The sequence below is a fragment of the Dunckerocampus dactyliophorus genome, chromosome 8 (assembly GCF_027744805.1).
Source record: "Dunckerocampus dactyliophorus isolate RoL2022-P2 chromosome 8, RoL_Ddac_1.1, whole genome shotgun sequence".
NCBI lineage: Eukaryota > Metazoa > Chordata > Actinopteri > Syngnathiformes > Syngnathidae > Dunckerocampus > Dunckerocampus dactyliophorus.
The window spans coordinates 14118687-14142775 of record NC_072826.1 but is presented as its reverse complement, the minus strand read 5'-3'; the positions used below and the strand labels follow the sequence as shown (position 1 = coordinate 14142775).

At 43.0% G+C, this 24089-nt stretch overlaps 2 protein-coding genes across 4 annotated transcripts in view; one reads left to right on the top strand and one right to left on the bottom strand.

Moving 5' to 3' along the window:
- cenpp (centromere protein P) overlaps window positions 1-24089 on the top strand; it is a 65316-nt gene that overhangs the window by 39251 nt on the left and 1976 nt on the right. The window lies entirely within an intron of this gene.
- On the bottom strand, window positions 997-23264 carry ecm2 (extracellular matrix protein 2, female organ and adipocyte specific). 3 transcript variants are annotated; one of them, XM_054784327.1, is made up of 12 exons: window positions 23043-23264; window positions 18220-18362; window positions 17873-18028; window positions 16777-16965; window positions 13052-13738; window positions 12280-12395; window positions 11949-12084; window positions 11607-11764; window positions 11067-11206; window positions 2990-3102; window positions 2558-2771; window positions 997-2471 (listed from the first exon to the last, which is right to left on the bottom strand). In XM_054784327.1, the coding sequence occupies exons 2-12, from the start codon at window positions 18350-18352 to the stop codon at window positions 2303-2305; spliced, it is 2211 nt and encodes a 736-aa protein (XP_054640302.1). In that variant the 5' UTR covers window positions 18353-18362; window positions 23043-23264; the 3' UTR covers window positions 997-2302. The 3 variants fall into 3 exon arrangements, with proteins under 3 accessions (XP_054640302.1, XP_054640303.1, XP_054640304.1); XM_054784328.1 differs by having other exon boundaries at window positions 13052-13699; XM_054784329.1 differs by lacking the exon at window positions 16777-16965.

Below are 24089 nucleotides of genomic sequence, written 5' to 3'. Positions count from 1 at the left end.
AAATTTCTAAAACCAAAGTAATGATTTAGATGTACGTCTTGTCACGTACATGCATGCAGGTTATGACGTATAATATACGTTTATCACTACAATTTCAAATGGAACCTTCAACCTCTGTCACACTGGCACTACCATTGCATTATCCATCTGTCACCCTATCTGTCTGGTAAGCACAAAATACAGCTGAACAGCTACAATACAAATGTAAAATGTATTTTTTTAATTGCACGGCAAATATAGGGAGAGAATTGAAGTATTGCATATTTATTTCAAATCTCTATAAGCACATGTTTGTGTTGAACTTCCTTCACGCTGTTTGCGGAGACCTTGCATGACAACACTCATTCTTTTCATTTTCCTGGTTTGCCACAGAACTATTTAATTTGGTCCATTTTACATCCTAGAAATTACTTCCCGATGGAGATGGTCTGCGATCCCCATTGGAGTCGCAATGTCTCTCGCAGGCGCTCATACTTTCCAAGCCTTCAAACGTCTGTCTGGCTCCTGTGCAGCCAGGAGATCGCTGACTTTGTGGATTGATGGGCATTTCCTCCAGCTGAGGGCTTTAAATTTGTGAGTCACCGGGGGAAACGTGGAGAGGGACTGTGCCGCGTATTTACCTCGCTGTTGCTGTTTTAGTGCTGCCGGAGCAACTTGTTGCCAGAAAACCTTATGATAGATCTGTGACCCTTTAGCTCCATGTGGTATGTGCGGCTGGTGTGTTAGAGAGGCTGCTGTACTCACGTCTGTTACTGTCATCAGACTTTAAGTGTGTGATAAGTTTGCAGGAGTGGTATTTATGTCATCGATGGCTATCAACTGTCAGTTGTCATTTCATCTATATACTGTTCTAGCTCACATGGGATAAAAGTACTATCATTTTGGATTTCTCAAATCAAGTGTACCGTACATTTACTACATGACTGTGTCCGACGGTGTCACTTGACCTGAGTTCAACACATTCATAACCCACTCACAGAATTAGCAGGTGGTGCACACGTGCATAGTGATTTTATTATAAAGTGATATCACCGGCCACTGGCCTGCCATGCATTGTACATCACTTTCAGTTGGTACTGCAGGTCCATGGTAACAGGGATTGTTTTGCAAACACTGTCATTTGTACATACTTTCACTGTCTCAAGTGTGTGAATGTGACACAGATGACTGCATTAGCCATTCATATTTTCATAAAAAATCTTTGAACTGTGCGCCCCAACAAATTCTTAACTTCAGCTTGTTATAAGAAGTCATCCTCCAGCATCTGAGAGCTGAACACATCTCATTACACTTTTATTTTTCATCTGCTCTCAGTTATCTAATGTTTACAAGTTGTCTTACCAAGAAAGGAAGCATGGTCATAATCATCTTCAATCATTATTTAATTTAAGATGTCCCTGCCACTGTAATTATTGATCTTCAGCCTCAGGCTGTCACTGGAAAATTTGACAAAGTCAAAAAGACAAGAAATTTCCCAGAAACTGTTACCAAACTATAATTAGAAAATGGTGTATAGTTTGTATTTGAATTCTCTGTCATAACAGGGTTTCCCCTAAGATTTTTTGAAGATGTGGTGGTGGGCTGCATGGGTGTGTGGACTGCCGCCGCTGTTTCATGCCACTGCTGCATCTGCAATTTTTTTTTATTATTATGACAAATATCAATTTTTATGACACTTTAAAAAAGTAAGTTAGCATGAACCCCATGAACGTGATAGCCACTTGTAGCTCGTCCGGGGACCAAAAACGAGTTAGCTAGCTGCCGCCAGAGAGGCGGTGAGAGCCAGGCAAAATGTGTAAACAAAGAAGCCAGAAAGTCAAATGAGATTGAAAGATGAGCGATCAAACACACTAGTATAGATAGCCGTAGCCTGTGACAAGCTGTCATCAATTGATTGCACATTTTACTATTGACTATTTTTCATTTTCTCAATCATAAGAAACAACGTGAACGTCAACACAAGACGGGTAGCGTACTTTTCTGTTCACACGTGCAAGTGCCAACCGGGCAGACAGGCGATTCTGGTGCATGTTTATCAAAATAAAGCGATCAGTTACATGTAGTGTTGTGTTATGTTTGCTACCTCAGAGGTGCTGGCCTCGGAGACCACAAATAACAATATAACCATTGTTTTATAGGGTTGCAGAGTTCTGAGTGACACTTGCCCCTTTAATAGGCTGCTATGATGTCAGCTGCTCAAATATATATTTTTGTCTTTGATTTTTGTTGGTAGTTTACATACAAACTTATTTAGCATTGAAAAGTTGAGTTGCAAAAGTGTTCTCTGTAGTGTGGTTTTAGCTCATTTGGTTCTCTGGGGTTTTAAGACCACGCTGGAGGAGGAGCGCACACAGGAGAAGGCTGTTGGGGAAATCTTTTTGGCGTCAATGAGGTTGTTCTCCAACCTCAAGGCCACCAAAGTAGAGTCTCCACTGTGGTCCGGGTCACAGATGCCCTCATCAGGGATACTCCTGGAAAATACCACAGCAGTTTTATTGTGGGAGCTTTGGAGATGGAAGTCAGAAAAATAGTCCATACATGAATATTCAGTTTCTACCTGATCTTGTTATTGTTGAGTCTGAGGAAGTGTAAGTTTGTCATCTCGTTGATTCCTGATGGCACAGTCACCAGCTGGTTGTGGTCCAGACACAGCTCCACCATGGAATGGTAGGATCCAAAAAAGGACTCTGGTTCTATCCCCTCCCCATCCAGTTTGTTGTAGGACAGATAGAGGTACTCGATACCAGGGTCCATGTGGGCAAACACAAAACCTGCAGCCGTGTTAATTGAGAACACTTCGAATATGGCAGACATGAGCTGGTAACATCTACAAGAGCTGTCCATAAGTTGTTTTTTTTTGCATTGGGATGTTAACGTGTCAGCATCTATTTTTCCATTCTGCAATCCAGAACCCAAGCATATTTAAATTACAGTGATATAAATCACGTGTGCCTCCATCTGTCTTTTTCTGTTAGCAATGTACACCCACCAGGTATCCTCTCTATGTCGTTCCCCACCAGCACTAGATGGACCAGAGATTTGGGCAGGTAGGACGGAACCAGGTAGAGTTTATTATACGACAGGTCGATGGATTCCAGATTCCTGCAGAAGAGGGAAAGATGGGAAGATGAAGAATGTGTGGAGGTGAAGCTAGAATTACAGCTGACTGAAGAGGAATGACACACCATCCTTTGTGGTGGTGTTATGCTGAGCCAAGCCTTCAATCATACATCATGATGGGTGCTCACTGAACATTAATACATGGAAATGACACAACCACATGCTCGTGAAATGAAAGCTGCGTCTTTACTGTTGAAAGTCAAGCTCTCCATAGAACTGCTTCACCAGTGTGAGCCTGGAGCTTCACGGCAGCTCGTTTTGACATCTTTTTGTTATTCTGATTACTTTTTATTGGGGATGTCTGGCAGCCACCGATAATTATCGGCCCGATATTGGCATAAAAACGGCTAGCATTGGTATCGGTTTCCCTACAATGAGAGCCGATGTAGAGCTTTTAGCGCCAACGTTGCAAAATCGCAACATTGCTGAATCATGTAGTTAATACTGTGCAGCTCACAAGCCTGTGAGGAAGAAGTAACTCTTTATTTAGCAACTAGAACAAGAACAGATCTCACAATGAAGTTTCCAGTGCCATAGAAATCGTGAGGTGGGAGGTGTTACCATTCCACATAGCATTCTTACTCACGGTGTCTTTTAAAGAAAGTGTTAAAAACATCACACAGCAATGTAATAGGTAGATAACAACAGACAAGACACTACCAACAAATAATGCTGAATAATCAACAACTATGTGAGCTTGAAACATGTAACTTGGCGGCCATTTACAACAACACTACAGCAAAGCATGTTGAGAAACAGGAAGTGCTGTTGTCAAAACCATATACGTAGACGTCGCATCATGCACTGAGCCTTACGTCAATGTCGCCGCCATATTGCATGTGGCAAGGTGATGGTGGCAAATACAGTACAAACAAATATGTACTTTACTAAAGCGCCTTTCTGTAAAGAAATTTATGTTAATGCCTCTCGTTTATACATTCACACACACACTAATATACTTGGGAAACAGTTAGGCACCAAAAACTATGTATTTGATCTTCTCAGATGAAGGAGATAAGAAGTCAATTGGTCCCACACAGATAGTAGTTCACATTACCTCAGCTGTAGAGCACAAAGTAGTGCCGAAAAACCATACTCTGTGTGTGTGCGTGCTGAATTTGCATTTTGCACATTTGGCTCTTAATGAGGTTTTAAGTAGAGCTACGATATGCAAAAGCAAGAAGGGGGAGTGAGACAAAAAGCATTTTGAAAAAGTAATTTATTGAAAACAACAATTAAACTGAAATAGGCTGTTTATCAGCTGATCAAAAGTTTAAGACCATCGCTCAAAAAATAACAAAAAATTCTCCAAACCACAACAAAAACATTTGACAACCCTGCACCACCTGAAGCTCCAGTGTTCCAATTAATGAAAAAGCACCCCATAACATGATGGATGCCCCTCCACTGTGCCGGGTAGAAAACATCTCAGGTGGGATCTCCTTGTCATGCCAGTAACGTTGGAAGCCATCTGGACCGTCAAGGTTACATTTTTTCTCATTAGAGAATAAAACTTTTTTGCACCTTTCAATGTCCCGTGTTTGGTGCTCTTGTTTAAACTCCAAACGTACTGTTTTGTGGCGTTGAAGGAGACGAGGTCTTTGAATTTGTTTTTTGTGTCTTAAACCCTTTCCCCACAGATGGCATCTGATGGTTATTACGCTGCAGTCGGCACCAGTAAGGGCCTTAATTTCGGTCGAAGACCACCCTGTGTCTTGATTGACAGCCAATTCGATCCTCCGGCTCAGCGTAGGTGTGATTTTTGGGGGGGGGGGGGGTCTACCACTTGACTTTTTTGTTTCATAATGCTCAGGATCTTTCAAAAAACTTGACTGTCTTACTGCGCCCAACCTCAGCAGCAATGGCACACTGCGAGAGGCCTTGCTTATGCAGCTCAACAAGGCGACCACGTTCAAAAAGAGAAAGCTTCTTAGCTTTAGCCATCAGGAGGGCATGACAGTGTGAATGCGTGACAGAAAAGGAAAATTTTGAGCAGATTTTGACTTTTATAGCCTGTGGTCCTAAACTTATGATCAGGTGATCCATCCATCCATCCATCTTCTACCGCTTATCCGAGATCGGGTCGCGGGGGCAACAGCCTAAGCAGGGAGGCCCAGATTTTCCTCTCCCCGGCCACTTCATCCAGCTTGTCCCGGCAGATCCCGAGGTGTTCCCAGGCCAGTTGGGAAACATAGTCTCTCCAACGTGTCCTGGGTCTTCCCCAAGGCCTTCTACCGGTCGGACCTGCCCTGAACACCTCCACAGGGAGGCGTCCGGGAGGCATCCTGACCAGATGCCCAAGCCACCTCATCTGGCTCCTCTCAATGCGGAGGAGTAGCGGTTCTACTCCGAGTCTCTCCGGGATGACAGTGCTTCTCACCTTATCTCTGAGGGAGAGCCCAGCCACCCTACGGAGAAAACTCATTTCGGCTGCTTGTACCCACGATCTTGTCCTTTTGGTCAATTCGGTCAAAGCTCATGACTATAGGTGAGGGTAGGAACGTAGATCGACCGGTAAATTGAGAGCTTTGCCTTTTGGCTTAGCTCTCTCTTCACCACAACAGACCGATGTAGAGTCCGCATCACTGCAGACGCCGCACCAATTCGCTTGTCGATCTCGCATTCCATCCTTCCCTCACTCGTGAACAAGACCCCAAGGTACCTAAACTCCTCCACTTGGGGCAGGATCTCATCCCCAACCCGGAGATGGCATTCCACCCTTTTCCGGCCGAGAACCGTGGACTCGGACTTGGAGGTGCTGATTCTCATCCCGGCCGCTTCACACTCGGCTGCGAACCGATCCAGTGAAAGTTGAAGTTCACGGCTTGATGAAGCCAGCAGGACCACATCATCTGCAAAAAGAAGAGACTCAATCCTGCAGCCACGAAACCGGAACCCCTCAACGCCCTGGCTGCGCCTAGAAATTCTGTCCATAAAAATAATGAACAGAATTGTTGACAAAGAGCAGCCCTGGCGGAGTCCAACCCTCACTGGAAACGGGTCTGGCTTACTGCCGGCAATGCAAACCAAACTCTGATACCGGTCATACAGTGAACAAACAGCCTGAATTAGCTGGTCCCATACTCCCGGAGTACTTTCCACAGAATTCCTCGAGGAACATGGTCGAATGCCTTCTCCAAGTCCACAAAACACATGTAGACTGGTTGGGCAAACTCCCATGCACCTTCAAAGACCCCGCTGAGAGTGTAGAGCTGGTGCACAGTTCCACAACCAGGACGAAAGCCACACTGCTCCTCCTAAATCCGAGATTCAACTATCCGGTGGATCCTCCTCTGCAGAACCCCTGAATAGATCTTACCACGGAGGCTGAGGAGTGTGATTCCACGATAGTTGGAACACACCCTCCGGTCCCCCTTCTTAAAAAGGGGGACCACCACCCCGGTCTGCCAATCCAGAGGCACTTCCCCCGATGTCCACGCGATGCTGCAGAGTCGTGTCAACCAAGACATGCCTACAGCATCCATGGCCTTAAGGAACTCCGGGCAGATCTCATCCACCCCCGGGGCCCTGCCACCGAGGAGCTTTTTGACAACCTCAGCAACCTCAGCCCCAGAGATAGGAGAGCCCACCATGGAGTCCCCAGGCTCTGCTTCCTCATCGGAAGACGTGTCGGTGTAATTGAGGAGGTCTTCGAAGTATTCTTTCCACCGATCCACAACATCCCGAGTCGAGGTCAGCAGCACACCATCTCCACCATACACAGTGTTGACTGTGCACTGCTTCCCCCTCCTGAGACGCCGAATGGTGGTCCAGAATCTCTTCAAAGCCGTTCGGAAGTCATTTTCCACGGCTTCTCCGAACTCCTCCCATGTCCAAGTTTTTGCCCCAGCAACTGCCAGAGCCGCAGACCGCTTGGCCTGCTGATACCGGTCAGCTGCTTCCGGAGTCCCATGAGCCAAAAAGGCCCGATAGGACTCCTTCTTCATCTTGACGGCATCCCTCACCACTGGTGTCCACCAACGGGTTCTGGGATTACCGCCACGACAGGCACCAACCACCTTACGGCCACAGCTCCGATCAGCTGCCTCGACAGTAGAGGCACGGAACATGGCCCATTCAGACTATATGTTCGCCACCTCCCCCGGAACATGGTCGAAGCTCTCCCGGAGGTGGGAGTTGAAACTTCTTTTGACAGAGGGCTCTGCCAGTCGTTCCCAGTAGACCCTCACAATACGTTTAGGCCTGCCAGGTCTGACCGGCACCCTCCCTCACCATCGGAGCCAACTTACCACCAGGTGGTGATCAGTTGACAACTCCGCCCCTCTCTTCACCAGAGTGTCTAAAACATTATGGCCGCAAGTCCGATGATACGACCACAAAGTCAATCATGGAAGTGCGGCCTAGGGTGTCCTGGTGCCAAGTGCACATGTGGACACCCTTGTGCTTGAACATTGTGTTTATCGACAATCTGTGACGAGCACAGAAGTCCAATAACAAAGCACCGCTCGGGTTCCGCCCAATCACGCCTCTCCAGGTCTCACTGTCGCTGCCAACGTGAGCATTGAAGTCCCCCCAGCAGAACAAGGGAATCGCCTGAGGGAGCACTCTCCAGTACTTCCTCGAGAGACTCCAAAAAGGGTGGGTATTCCTAACTGCTGTTTGGCGCATAAGCACAAACAGTCGGGACCCGTCCCCCCACTCGAAGGCGGAGGGAAACTACCCTCTCGTTCACCAGGTTAAACTCCAACATGCAGGCCACAAGCCAGGGTGCAACAAGAATTGCCACCCCTGCTCGTCGCCTCTCACTGCTGGCAACGCCAAAGTGGAACAAGGTCCAACCCCTCTCAAGAAGACTGGTTAGAGAGCCCTTGCTGTGCGTTGAGGTGAGTCCGACTACAGTATATCTAGCCGGAGCTTCTCAACCTCATGCACCAGCTCAGGCTCTTTCCCTACCAGAGAGGTGACATTCCATGTCCCTAGAGCTCGTTTCTGTAGCTGAGGATTGGACCGCCAAGGTCCCCGCCTTCAGCTGCCACCCAGCTCACTCTGCACCCGACCCCTTAGGCCCCTCCCATGAGTGGTGAGCTCATTGTAGGGGGGACCCATGTCGTCTCTTCGGGCTGTGCCCGGCAGGGCCCCATGGGCGTAGGCCCGGCCACCAGACGCTCGCCGTCGTGCCCCTCCTCCAGGCTTTTTTTTTTGTTGTTTGTCTGTTTAAATTACAAGCTTGAAATGTTTTTTGTCTCACTCCCCCGTTCTTGTTTTTACATATTGTAGCTCTACTTAAAACCTCATTAAGATCCAAATGTGCAAAATGCAAATTCTAGCAATTTTTCAACTGGTCCTAAGATTTTGATCAGGAGTGTATGTATGTATGTGTGTGTGGGGGTGTGTGTGTGTGCGTGTGTACTATACTGTATGTATGTATGTGCGTGGGTGTGTGTATGTATGTGTGTGTGTGTATGTATATATGTGTGTGTGTGTGTATATGTGTATATATTATGTGTGTGTGTGTGTGTGTGTGTGTGTATATATATATATATATAAGTCAAACTTGTCTATAGCAGCCACTAGAAGGAGTCTGCAAACGTGGCCGCTATAGCCAGGTGGCCTCTATAGACAGGTTGGCGTCCAGTTTGAATGTTGACCAGTAGAGGGGGAAAAAAGGAAAATAATAATAATAATGTTGACCAGTAGAGGGCACTGTGGGACTGCAGATAAAAGTTGTACAGCACTACTGATGTTCTTATTCTTTTTCTTGTGTTTTCTTTCTTTCTTGGGAGAATGAACAGAATAAGAATTTCATTGCTTTGTATAACTGTCCCTTTTACTATGCATATGACAATAAAACTCTTGAATCTTGAATCTACTAGGCTTGTTATTATCCACGACCCACAGAACAAAGCTGTGCTAGTAATGTCTTACACTTGTTTTTAATATTTTACTTTTTATACGGCAGAGTGTCATTACAGCTTTAGTTCATCAGGAATTGACGGGAAGTGACGGTGGGCGTCCCGAGCAGGAGAGCTAGGCTCAGTGCCAGCTGTGAGTTTCAAGAGAGTTGGGAAGTGTGTTTATGTTGGCATGGATGTAAAGTCCTGTAGTGTTCTCCGTTGTTAATAAAGCCATTAAAGTGCATCGGCGACGTGAGTCTCTCCTTCCCCACAACAAGCGGCATTACAGTATTGACCAGTGCACATTGTCTCACACCAGGAAATAAACGGTGTCACTTGTTACAGGCATTGCCTGGACAGCTATGTAGTGGGGCTTGTTTAACCTTTGGCTTGTGGGCAAGCAGGAAGGAGAGACGAGACGTGTGTGTGTGGCCGCGTTCAATGAATAAAGTTGGCAGAAGCAACAGGAGAAGTTTCCTTCTTTGCTTCGGAGCTGAATAACACTGACAAGTTAACAGACTAGTCGCGAACGGAAAAGAAGACGGCTTTTTTTGTGTCGAATACAGAAGATGAGGACGTTGATGGATTTGTGGATGAGGATTGATCAAAAATAACGTGAGTACATTCTAAAATACTTCAATTAAGTACAACCGAACTCAGTTTTGCTCCCGCTGCCGCATGCATGCTGGCGTATGTTTTTTTTTTTTTTATTGTAGCGTCGCTGGGAGCGCGTCCTGTTCCCAGTCTACTTTGCGGTAATGTTTTGGTGCAAATGCTCTTAAAGTTACATGTTTGACCAGGAAATAGCAAGCTCAAAAGAAGATGGCTTTTTTATGTGGAACAACTGACAGTTTGTGTGGATCTTGTGAATGATTGTGACTGAGCTAGGACTTAGTAATTAAAGTCTACACACGACGGCTTCATTGATTGAAAAACAAAACTTTTTCGTGCATGAAGCTTCTACTTGAGTCGGTAATTTGGCTGCTACATGCGTCAGATATTGACCAAGGGAGACAAAATGGGTGGCTGCTGGCGGCGTTGGACAAGTGACTGCTATATACAGGGTCTATAACATGTAAATTTGCTGCGGGGGATTTTTCAGTGGCCGCTGTAGGCAGGTAGCCGTTCTATAAAGGTGGCCGCTAAGACAGGTTTGACTGTGTGTGTGTGTATATATATGTGTGTGTGTGTATATATATATATACATGTGAGTGTAACGGATGCCAGCCTGTGAGGCTGAGCAAGTGTACGTTGGTAAACCTCACTCCCTCTGCCTTAAGAGCTGCACTGAACACGTGGTCGACAGTCCGGGCTTTTGGCCGTGTGGTCAGCGCTCGCGCCTCCCATTGCGAAGGTCCTGTGTTCGAACCCCGGTGCGAAACAGGGCGGGTTACATATGTACGTATATATGTATATATATATATGTATGTATGTATGTATGTATGTATGTATGTATGTATGTATGTATGTATGTGTATATATATATATATATATATATATATATATATATATATATATATGTATGTATGTATGTATGTATGTATGTATATACTTTGTGTGTGTGTGTGTGTGTGTGTGTGTGTGTGTGCGCGCGCGTGTATGTATTTAGTACATTTAATGAGTAGTTTTAATGCAATAAAATAAGAACATGAAAGTTATCAATCAAAATAATAATCAGCAAATTCACATATTTTAAAATAAATTAAATATTTCAAAAAGTAACATAAATCAAGATACAAGAAACACAACTGTATTCAAATATAAAACATGTAACACATGATGATCTACTCAGAGATGGTTGGAGTAGCCAACAAAACAACTGTACTCATTTAAGAGTATTGTTATTTTAGAATAAGTTTACTCAAGAAAAAGATATGTGATATTACACATCGGTATCTGTTGATATCGGAAATTGAGAGTTGGACAATATCGGTGTATCGGTTATCGGGGGGGGGGAAAGGCCAATTTCGAACATCCCTACTTTTTTACTTACTATTGTTACTTTCAATTATTAATAATTATTATGAGAGATGATAATTTATATTTGTGATTATACGAGTATACAAAAGAAATTACTTAATGTTTTCAAACCTGTGGTTGATCCAGGCCAGTGGAGCCATCCTGGTCTCTTCCAGTCTGTTGTGTCTCAGGGAAACCACGTTCAAGTTTTTGGTGTAATTAAAAACACCTTCTGGGATTTCTTCTATCAGGTTGTTCTCCAGGTACAACTCCTGGCAGAAAGAATACAACTTTTTGATTTGGAGTCATTCATTGTATGTTCCCCAAATATGTTACATTTTTGGTTTGAAAGAAAAAAGACCTCAAGTTGGGGTGGGGTTATAAGAATGTCCCACAGAGTGGTGTCAATTGAGGTTATTTATTTTTGTGGCAGATTTTGACTGTGGTTTGTTGGGACTTTTACTAGTTTTCACTGCACCGCAAATCCTGAAGTGGAAGAGTTTTGTTTAATGTGGTCCACTGAAAGATGATGCAATCTAATGTGGATGCTGTGTCCATTAGAGTCTGAAAAATAAATTCCCTATTAACTTTCTCTGGTTGAGAGGAATGAGAGTGGTTAAAAGCTACTGCGGTTGGGAGTGGGGGGTTAAGCCAACAGATATGACTTCATACCAACAGTAAACTGGGAAGACCCTGCGGGATAGAGCGGAAGAAGTTTCTGCCCAGTCTGAGGTAGGAGAGCTCCACGAGGGGCACAAAGGCCATTGGGTCCACATTGGTCTCGCTCAGCAGATTGGCTTCCAACTCCAGAATCACCAAGCTGCTCAGACCTAAGACAGTGACACAAAATAATATTAAATTGAAATGAATTAAATTACCTTTTCTTGATGTTCAGAACTAAATCCATTAAACCTTTGTCAGATGTGGATGATTTCAGTTAGACCACAAAAACAGGACATAAGGTCACGTCAGTGTGTTTGTTAAGTATGCTGCTGTAGAATTTTGTAGAACTACCGTGGAAACTGTTCCCATGGATCTTCTGTAGTTTGTTTTCATTGATCTTCAACTCCTGCAGGGTTGGCGGGAGGTTGGGGGGAATGGCATCTAGAAGGTTTCCATCCAAGTACAGACGCCTCAGCATCTTTAGACCCTGGTACACAGCCATTCATTCATAGTAAATAATAATATGCATTGGTAGGCTCCATTCATTAATTACATGTGAATATTTCAGTCTGTTTAAAAAAAAAAAAAAAAAAAAAAAAACATTTTACATTTGTAGTCATTTCTTGTTACGTTTCCACCACAAACAGAATGGCTACAGCAGTATAGAATATCCATGGCTTACTTTAAATGTTCTGGCATCGATTCCAGTGGAAGTGATTTTGTTTTTCTTCAAGTTTATCCATTCCAGGCTGGGAATGCCATTAAAGGCCTCTGCTGGGATGCTGCTGATGTTGTTTCCTGTACAAATATTTACCATGAGCAGATGAAAACAAGGATTTGCCAGACCAAATACTGTGTTCGTGTGCATCTGGCCTGCATTTTTCAGTGATCTGTGTTTTGACTATTTCATTCATTTATTCTTTTTTTTTTTTTTTTTTTTTTTTTTTTTGGACAGTCATGTATCCAGACAAGTGATGGGCATAACAAACTAAGTGTTGTGTATTTGTACTACAGCGTAACCTTGAATATTGAACACAGTCCATGCTTGAATGCTGATTTGTTTGTATTTAGAAGCATTAAGAAGCATGGAAATTGATATAATCTGTTCCAGGGTCAAACTGTCACCCTTAAACATTCTTACTTTTTACACACTTAAGTGTAAAAAGAAGTGGAGCAGTGCTACTAGCAAGAGTTAACTAAAGAGGGATGATGCTCCATTTACGCCACGTAATTGATCTTCAAGTCCATCAGATGCTTTTCCTCGCCCTTATAATGCGTAAAACATTGAAATGTACAGCTTTTCACTGTTAGCTGTCAACTGCCATTTTTATCTGCCTCAAATGATTAAAATCATTGTTGCACAGCCAGCATCTGCACTGTCGTCAGTGTCAAGCAAAGATTGTGTTTCTACGAGAAGATGCATCACTCTGTTTGCGTGTTGAGACATAACCTACCCTCCAGGCTGAGAGACTTGAGTTCAGGCATGTAGAGAGGAGGGAAGTAAGTGAGTTTGGCATTGTCACAAGTCACTGTGACATCAGAGAGCTCACAGCCTTGTGGAAGACCACCTCTGTTCAGCACCTCTTCTTTCTCCTCCTTTCTTCTTTCCCCCTCCTCCACTTCAGCCTCCTTATCCTTCAGCTCATCCTCTGTGGCAGCAGGAGGTCTTGGAATGGGAGCAGGGAGGAGATGCAGTTCCTCGGGTTCTTCCTCTTCTTTCGGGGGCATTTGAAAGACGTCTCCTCTTAGCCACACCTCCTCTTCCTCCTCTGCTGCCTGTAGCTCCTCCCTCAGTATATTATCCCTTAGCTTTTTTTCTCTTTTCCACGCTTCTTTCTCTGCTGCCTCCGTCCTTCTCCTGTCCTCCTCCTCTTTCTCCACCTGCAACTGCAACGCCGCCTCCTCCTGCCTCCTTCTCTCCTCTGCTATTGTGTTCTGCCTCTCTTCCTGCTCTTTCTTCTCCTGCCTCCTCCTCTTCTTTGCCTCATCTTTCTTCCTCAAGCGCTCCTCTTCTTCACGGTGCTCCTCTTCCTCTCGCCACAATATACGCTGGATCTCCTCCGGGGTCAGTGGGGTGACTGAGTCACCGGGGTCACTCGGAACTGGGGAGTCACCAGAAAGGTCAAGGCTGAGGTCAGGATCTGGGGCGGGGGTGAGGTGGTGCAGGGCAGCCAATCACAGGTGAGGAAAGGCAGGAAATAGAAATGGAAATAGAGACCAGAGAAGAGAGGAAGAAAGAAGGGAAGAAAAGATGGCTAAAAGATAATGACAGGATGGAGAGATGTTGGTGACAGAAAGACAGACAGGAGGTGGACAGACAGACAGACGGCTGTGTGTTAGTGTGGTAGACAGGCAGGAACAAGACCACAATCCCTTTCACTGATCCAACTCATTCATTCTGCTTGAATTTGAATGCAACATGCATCTCCCAATGATGCCCGAAAATCATCAACACCATCACCTTTGTGCTATGCATATAAATATATGCTAGTCAGAGTCTATGAACACGCTGAATCATGTCATACATTCCAACATTCATTCACAACATGGGAACTCACCCAAAATGTGTTTGGCACATTTTGAAAGCCATGATGTTAAGAACTTTCTGAGGCAGCAGAGATGACCAAAATGTAGACTATTGTTGTAGAGATGATGTTTTCCACACATTATTAAGTAGTCTGACTCAAGCCGAAATGTAAACTGAATACGTTTTTCTGATAAAGAAATAATGCAAGTACAATTCATCTGTTCTGGACACCCAAAAATAAAAAACACTTTTTTTTTTAATAGTTTTCCCATTATAGTTTTACATGCAGAAAACAATCCAAATGTATAAAAAATGCATACAAATTATGAATGAAAGGGGTAAATGAACATTTAACGCCACTTATGCCTTGATTGAAGGCTTGAATGTTGACAAAGACGGCTACATATTGTACTGAAATATGTTTTGTTTTGTTTTTTTTGCAATGTGATGTGTTTGTAACAGTACTTGTTGTGTCTACATGGGCCATAAATGATGTCTTTGACATAGTGTATACAGTCCTTCCTTGCCACATCACGGTTCGAACTTCACGGCTTCACTCTATCATGTTTTTTCAAACAGATATTAATGACTAAATCATGCTACTTTTTGGTTGAATACCGCCTATTATTATTTTAAAAAAGCACATTTAAGCAAATTGTACTGTTTTTGCCTAAATTAAGCGTTTTCAAGCATCAAAATGGCTAAATTAACTAAAATGAAGACCCATTCAAATTGTGAATGTAGTATTCAACATTGGTCACTCTGTCGGTAATTCTTCAGTGAGATTTTCTCTGTTTGTATCTATTATATTGGGTAATACAAACGTAAAGTTGACTATATGGCTGTCATTTCATGTCTGGAGGGCTCTAATAATGTTTAAAAAAAAAACGTATTCAGAACATTGTACAAAGGTTTTCTATGCCATAACTACGAAAATATTCCATTCATAAATATATATAAAGGATTTATTTGCAGAAATTCACTTATCACGGTCGGGTCTAGAACCATTTAACCGTGATAAACTAGGGATTACTGTATTCTCACAGATTCGTCTAATTCAAAATACAGTAAACAGCTGCAATCGAGCTGACCTTATGACTGGAACCTGATTGTTATGCAGTGTCATGAACAATTGGAGGTTGCCAGGTGCAATACATTGTGGTCATCTTCAACCATGCGTTTCTTGCAGGGATGCTGCGATCGACTGGCCACTGATCAATATTGGCCGATTTTCGTAAAAAACACGTGATCGGCATATGCCGATAAATGGCTTTCAAAGCCGATCACAAAACCCGATCAGTGTGCAGCAGCAAACCCTACATGTGTGCTGTGTCATGTAGGGTTGCCAAGATCCAGATTGAGCCAACAAGGGATGCACTTTGTCTCGTATTGCCGCGAGAATCAAAGCTAGTCTGAAAAACCTCAATGGCTTTAGCTTTCCACAGGCTATGCCAATCGATGCCAGTGTGTTCCCTTATCAAACCTATTGCCGTTCGACTTTTCTTGCATTTTTGTTTACAGGCTTTGCCTAGCTGTCACTGGCAGAAGCTGTCTAGCAAACTAGCTACAGTTATCCGCCTAGCTTCTGGTCTTCGGATTCCAAATGTGACTTTTGACCACAGTGACATTTTGTTTTTAAAACAAACAAGCAATGTGGTTAGTTTGCAGCTCGTTTTGGGAAAGCTACAAGTGGATATCACATTCATGGGGTACATACTAATTTTTCAAGTGTCACTGAACAAATTTTCTCATGTTGCCATTATACTAATTATGTATATTATAAAACACTATTTGTGCGTCGTTTAATGAACATAAACACATAGTGTGTCCAGCCTCATGATGGTGATACTATCACGGGGTCTCCTATCTCGCCAGCTGATTTTGAGTAGCTCACCAAAGGGTCAAAGAATTTGCTTCAACTCTCATAACTGTTCAATTCAGACTTTATGCCTTTTTATATAATGACAAATGACTACAAAATAGCATAAAGACGATGGCCACACTGTTTGATTGGAGGTCTGTTGGTAAATAAGGTACAATTTAAAATGTTGTCAGTCATCAAAACAAAAATAGTTGACAGCACTTATAGGTATGAAAGTTGGAGACCCTTTCAACTTGGACACTAAATTTATTCAGTTTTAAGTTAAGCAGGACAGATTTCTGTTTTAATAAATATTCTTATTTGGATTATTTTATTTTGTTAATTTTGTTATCTTGAAGTAAAAAAAAAAATTATTGAAAAATGTATTTCCCATGTATTTATATTGCGGTATTCCAAAACATGCATCAAATTAAATTGAGGTTTGTGTCAAATAGTACAAAAATAGTTCCACACAAATAAAGGCAAAAAAAAAAATCTGCCCAAAAGTTGTTGGGTTTTTTTTTGTTTTTTTTTTAATAATTCCCTATTTCCTTTGGGATTGTCTACAGCAGCCCTGGCAAATAGCACTCATCATAAATAATGTACAGTTAATCCATGTGATCGGTATCCGTATCGACCAATCTCACTTGTGGATGATCGGAATCGGCAACAAACCCTGATCGGAGCATCCCTGGTTTGTAGTTATAAACAGTGTCTGTCTGGCATGGTTGTCTGGTCTCTTTTTGCCTCTTTATGTTGCAGCATGGCCTTGCCACATGTTGTGTTTGTACCTGGCTCCATGCAGACGGGGCAGCACTCCCCAGGGGGGGTGAGTGAGAGGCGGCAGGGCATGACAGGACATGTAATCTCGTCGCAAACCACCCGCCCTCCGGTACAAAGACAGGTGACGCAGGGCTGGGGAGACCACACGGCCTGGTTGAACATGGTCAGACCCTGGTAGATACACTGACCCTGCTTACCTGCAAGTCAATCAACCGCAACACTGTTGAATATGCGCGCAAAGGTGGTGTCTGCAATCATGACTTTTCAAAATTGTCAAAGACTGCACTTTTCCATCAGATGCAGACAAAGCAGTCATTTGTTACGCTGCCCCTCCTACTGCTTAAATCCACCTTTTAAACATCTAAACTAGGGGGTGGACCAGGCTCTGGCTGCTTGTGAGTCAAAAGAAAAGACTGTAAACTACTAGGATAGCAAAGGAAGAACAGGCTCTCTGCGGCCTATTTTAAGTCTGCCCCCTCTGTCATTTTTGCCTTCTAATAGTATGCTGTGCTGGATCCAAAGACACAGCCACTTAAGAGGCTTTTCTCTTCAATGCTATCTTGCAATTCTTATACTGTACTGCCCTCCCTGTCATCCCTGCTAGAGCACTCATACTGTACTTTGGAGCTTTTCTTTTTTTCTGTAAGTATTGCCCTGCTGCTATCAACGTACATACTAGTGCCACCAAATGGATTCCTTCCACATGCATGTGTTCTTTGCAGCGCAAGCACATTTCAGTTAAGGATGAATGAAATCTAACCCCTTCCCACACATCATGTGACACTTTATAATATGACCATATAGATATGAAATGTGTTTGACAGTAAATTAGCATCTAGCTCACATTTAAGATACATTCCGGTAGATGGATTGAGATGGATTCAATACACAGCACGCCATGTGATAATAACGGCATGTACAGTATTGTTAACATCATTCTTACATCCTGTTTGAATTCACAATTCCTATGGAGTTATTATTTTCAAGTAGCAGTCTTATGATGAGTAGACCACCTACTGGAATGAGGATCATCTAGCTGCTTTAGCACTGGTGGTCTCGCCTGCCTGAGTTCCTGATGCTAAAGTAGACTCGGTAGACTCAGACCTGGGAGAATATTGTAGCTGGAGTGTTGTTCTTGTAGGTTCTTGTAGGACTCCAAGAAGACGGCATTCTCAAGAACAGGCTCCACTGGAATGCTGAGACCAGTAATATGTTGGATCTTTCGAGGTTTAGGGCGGCCTGCTCTGGCTCGACCGTGACCTGCAACACAGAGAGAAACCACGATATCCACAAGTTAGCAAATTCTTATTTCCAGATGATATTTTTGGCTTTATTTTTTGGGGTCCTTGCATGAGGAGACACTGGGTTGTCTTTTATCCAATCCTCACTGGAGGCTGATCACCATCACCACTGGAACAGTTTTTCTTGTCTCTGTTGTCCTTGAGTCTTACCGTGTCCGTCCCTTTTCCTCTTCATCCGCCGAGTCTCACCACGCGGGTTACGAGGTCGTTCTCTGGCTAGGCCGTCGGACATGGTCAGGACCAGCAGCAGCCATAAAGCGGCCAGGAGCAGCACCCTCCTCATCCCTGCAGACCTGCACACAACAGCTTCACAGCATCACACCTAAAGAACCTTCACAACCACCTTTTGAATTTCTTATTAGTTACTACTCAACAAAGAACAACCACCAAAAGTTGACTAAAAAGAGGTCCTGTCCCAAATCATTACTGAAACTTACAGCAGAAGGAAGGTTTTTACCTGCAGCAACTTGGAGAAAACACAGAGCTGTTAGTGCTACTGCTGGCCCTCACATATATACGTGTGTGCGTGCGCGTGCGCGTGTGCGTGTGTAATGAGTAGTTAGCAGTCCTGTCATTATTAAAGGAGAGATGTGACATGAACACCTGATGGTTTGCTGTAAATAGGTGAAGATGGAAGCACTTCCCCATTAGAACTAGCCTGTGTGTAGTTCTCACCTCATGCAGGAGCTTAAGGCCATCATCAGAGGTTTGGTTGCCAAACTCTTCTTGGTCAACCTTCGATTTGTGCATATTTCAAAATGTTGTTATTGTCAAGTTATTGGTGACCATATTGTGCGGCCAGGACAAATAAATGCGTACTAAACGACAACCAGCATGGTTAATTTGCAAATAGACGGCAAGTGTCATGGGTCACTTCATTGTAATACGGGTTCCTACACAAGTTTGGAAAAGTATGGAATTTGTTGTAAATTTTCAGGTCTGGAAAGTGGAAATTAGTTGGTGGAAAATTAATTGGTGGAAAAGTATGGGAAAATATTTGTGTTTCCAGGACTGTTACCACTGTTTTGTTTTTTAAAAGGTAAAATTATGACTAACTTAAAAAAAAAAAAAGAAAGAAATGGATGGATGGATGGATCTGTTTCTAAGGCAATTGCTAGGGCAGCTAAGATGTGAGAGCACTCAGTGGGTAACGCATCCTGGAAAACATTTGGGGAGATTGAAGTTGAATGGCCAGCCCTCTGCTCTTGTCCTCCTCCAAGTCTTTGTATGAGCTACATTACCTAGCTATAATCTCCTGGAAATGATATGGTGGCATAACGGCATGCATATTCACAATAATGAAAACGAACGATTAATTCCGTAATTTATTTACATGACACTAAGGCTGCAATTAACAATTACTGTTGTTTTGATTCATTGAGTAATTTGTTAGGCCCCAGACCAGGGGTCTGCAACTCGTGGCTCTGGACCTGCATGTGGCTCGTTTATCCTTCTGCTGTGGCTCCAGCTGGTTTATGCTTCTGTGTAGTCACTACGCCGTCTCTTCTGACGTCGTCATGAGCCTTTCAAAGTTCTGCGTGGGAGTTGGGCGTGTGCCGCGCAATTCTCCGCCAAAACCTAGGGACGGTGTTTTCTGGTGAGTCCACTTGGTGAGAATCCATGTTGCCGGTCAACTATTTCACTTGTTAGCTTTCTTTTGTCGCTCATGAACAATGGCAACAAAAGGGGCATGGAGAGTGGTACTTGAACTGGAACTAATCAATGTGTTACAACATTAAACATGACTAATTGCTAGGTGGCAACAGGTGTGGCTCATCACTCCATCAGGAAGCCAGAAAAGGAACGTGACAATACGCTTTAGGAACCTACATATGTAGCATTACCTTACGTTTTATGGGTTTTAATTTCATGGAAATGGGCCCAAATGGCTCTTTTGATGCTAAATGTTGCCGACCCCGGGCCTAGACGGACCAAACCAACATGAGCCAAGCACAGTTTGTTGTTTAGGCTGCAACGTATCAAAAAAAGAGGGAAAATGTCCATCTAAAACGTAAAGAAAATAGCTCTGCTTTCATGCATGACTAAGGAAATACAAAAATATTCGCATTTGAGAGGCTGAAGCCAGAGGATATTTCCATTTTTCAACAACTGAGACATCATTTTGACACATGGGTTGGCCAGCACAGAGTCCGACCTGAACCGCATTGACAATCTTTCTGAAGTGTCAAAGAAGACTTTGCGCAGTGGTCAGACCGATAAAGTAAAAGTCATCAATACAGTTCTTGGTGAAAAGTTAATGCAACTCTGGACATAAATAAATGTTGTGACATTTCAGAAGCTGGTGGAAATGCGAAATGCGCTTTTACCACTTTGATACTGCTACGTGGCAGTCGTTTCCTGTTCTATGGTTATCATCATGATTCCTCTTTGCCATCACTGGTACCCTTCAATAACCTTCTGACATCACAAAAAAGAAAAAACAAAGCACGCTTTCTGGAGTTCATCCAAGACTTGAGACCAAATTGTCCCCAAACATTTGGTGGCTTTCCAAATAGTATGAAGATATAAACAAACGATAAAGAAGACAAAATACTCTCAGATTATCACTAGGATAGCTTACAGCATTGCACTCTGATAATTGACCCAATTGGACACATTTTGGGTAGCAACTGTTGGTTCTACAGTATGTACTGTAAATTTAAATGGTGGTGTGACCTTGTATCTTTGTGATATGGAAACACGTTAACAGTTTATAATCAAACGTATTTTAGCTTCATAAAGCACCGTGCAGGTTTTTTCGGCTCTCATTCTTATAGACCACGGATCTCTCTCATAATCATCAACATAAAGATTGTTTTTGCTGCCCCCATGTGGCCATTTAATACTTGCAGCTTATTAAGGAGTAGCTAGATAAATGTGATGACGTGTTGTCCAAGTATTAATGAGCCACACTCTCCATTTTCTAGATGGAGGGCCACAGCCAACATGAGTCAACTTAACCCCCCCACCCCACCACACTCCGTCCTCCCCTAGAGTGTGAGACAGGCAGAGAGGCAGACAGCTTCACGCTTCATCTGTGCTCAGTCAAAGGAGAGGGAGGGGAGAAAAAAAGTACTCCTTTTCTTTTTAAGGCTCTGGATGAGCAGGCTCACATGGTGATACATCCAGCAGCTAGAAGACAGGATAAAAATAACTTTCTTGCTAATGAAAACCAGACAATGTCCTCCTGTCCTCTCTGCTTCCATTCCATACCTTGGAGATGATTTAAAACGTGCTTTTATTCACAACAACTCTCGTAGAACTTACAGGGAAATTAACACCTCAGGTTTTCCACAGTGACCCCTTTGCACTTTTCCAAAACCAAAATAGTTTTATCATTAAATAAATCCCCTCACTGGTTTCGATTTTCATTGTCTTACATTGTCAACCCTTAACAAATACAATATATTTATGAAACTAAACTGTAGTGTGTCAAAATCCTAGTCTCGACCTGACTTTATTTTTTTTCTTCCATCAATGCTATCATGATCCTTTTCCACTAGAATGCCAATCAGCAGAGCACAGACCTCCACCAAGGCCAAAACTAGTGTAACGTTACACAGTGGAACCGTGGTTGCCATCATTAATCTGTTACAGAAGGTCAGACTCAAACCGAAACTTACTCTAACCGAATCCACTGGTCCCATAAGAAATAATGCAAATCCAATTAATCCGGTCGAGACACCCAAAAATGTTTACAACCCTTTTAAAAAAAAATAGTTTTACAATTATAGTTTTATATGCAGAAAGCAATTCAAAATGCATATAAATGAGGAATGAACGTGATAAATGAACATTTAACGTCACTTTTACCGTGATTGCAGATGTGAATGTTGACAAAGACGGCTATGGGGCAGTGAGATCCACTCGGACACCACCTTTGTGTTTTGCTATGAGTTATTTCTTGAATTCAATTCAATTTCTCACCTTTATTATCAAAATGCTGGCACTTGCAACTGTCTTTGGCTCCATTGTGGGTTATTTTGCAGCAGAGACTTGTGGCGTAACTGTGTTAGTTAGCAAAGAACTACAGAGTCAGCTGCTGATGATGTCATAGGTGGGGCGACGGAGCTGGGGAACAATAGCTTCCGTTCCGGTTTACATGCCAGCATGGTGCTAACGGGGATGTTTTGGGCTTAAAAAAATAAGTGTTGCCAACACAGTTGGACTCATGCAATGTATCGATGTCATATTGTATGCAAAATGTATTTTTTGGTCTAAATTTGACCGCTATAAGTCACATGGTTCCATTGCCTCCTAATGAGGTGTGTCCAGTCTGAAAACCCACTTTGTTACCACTTAAGGTTGCTTGCGTGTGTAAATATCTTGTTTTTTCAACACTGAAATTTAAATGTGGTGTTGTTACGTCCGAAGAAGCAGGACATGTTGTTAACCTCGTCACGGTGCACAGCATGAAAAAAAAAAAAAAAAGTTTTACCCATTTTGCTCATCTTAAGTAATATGTACTGAAATCTAAGCTATAGTACTTAAAATAAGAACACATGACTTGCCGAAAATGCTTGACGCAAGTGAACTGCGTTTTGGCAAGGCTACTAGAAATGGAAGTCAAATAGCAATCGTCTCTTGGCAGGTTATTTCAATCTTTTGTGTTTTGTTCTTCATTTCAATATTTAACCTTGCCTACATTTCCTTATTCAGCAGTGCACTGCACACACTGATAAGAACAACAAGCACACTTCGCTTCCAAAGTCTTGTCAAAGGAGCACGCAGTCAGTACTCGGTGTATTAGTATGTTCTTCATCAAATGTTATACAAGAACACGTTTGCCTGGTCAGCTTGTGTTCACACGAGTGATGAAGCAACACAGCAACCCCTACATGATCATGTCATGTGACGTTATTGTGTGGCTGACATGTACAACAACACGACCTCACTGATTAGCAGACGCACTGGGGGGGAGGAGCCAATGAATGACTGACAGACGGACAAGACAGACAGGAAGTCTACATTACCAGCAGTATGAAGGCCAAATTCTTCCTCCCTCCTTCCTCCTCTTCTGGAAGTGCAGGAGCTCCTGATGAGAGGTGTGTGTGTGTGTGTGTGTGTGTGTGTGTGTGTGTGTGTGTGTGTGTGTAGCTCAAAGATGCTCCTGTGTGCGTGTGTGTGTGTTGTTCAAAGATAGTGTTAGTGTGTCGCAGTAGTTGTGTAGAGCCGAGTGAGCTTACAGCTGCAGTGTGGACCGGTGGCAAGCGAGCAAGAGAGAGAGCGTGTGTGTGAGACAGGTTGGAGTGAAGCGTCACATCTGTGCGGAGGTCATATGTCACACCAGACCAAATATGTCACATGCGTGTCATTAGCAAACTCAACTCAGTTTAAGTTGCAAGAAACAAAACTATAAAGCTTTATATATATATATATATAGAGATATAGATATATAGATATAGGTATATATAGATATAGAGAGATATATAGATATATATAGAGATATATAGATATACAGTAGATATATACTGTATATATATATATATATAGATAGATAGATATAGATATATAAGTATACAGGCAATGTTTTATGTCACAGTGTTACAGTCTACAACAAAAAACAAAACAGAAATAGAAACAGAATCTGTTCCAGCATCAAACTGTGGCCACCCCAAAGGCTTTATTAGTAGTAGTAGTAGTAGTAGTAGTAAAAGCAAGTTCATGCTTTGATGCGCGCTGAGATCTGGTGAGGTACGCTGATGGTCAGGTTTTTTGCAATTTGAGAATTCCTGTACTGCTAACATTTGCATGGTGCAGCATGTGAGGATTGCTATGATATACTGATGGGAGTTGACAGTATAAATTATGTCGAAACGTGATGGTGAGCAACAAACATCTGCTGTGATACCTTTCAGCTGAGTCACACTCACACAACAAACACACCCAAGAGTGTGTTAACGTGAGAAGCTCAGATTTAAGCAGCCCAGAAGCAACAGAAGCTTGTCATATTGTGGCTAATGGACTTCCCAAATGTTCCTGTGCCTGTCCGTCGTGGAGGAGAGACAAAAGGAGGTTGT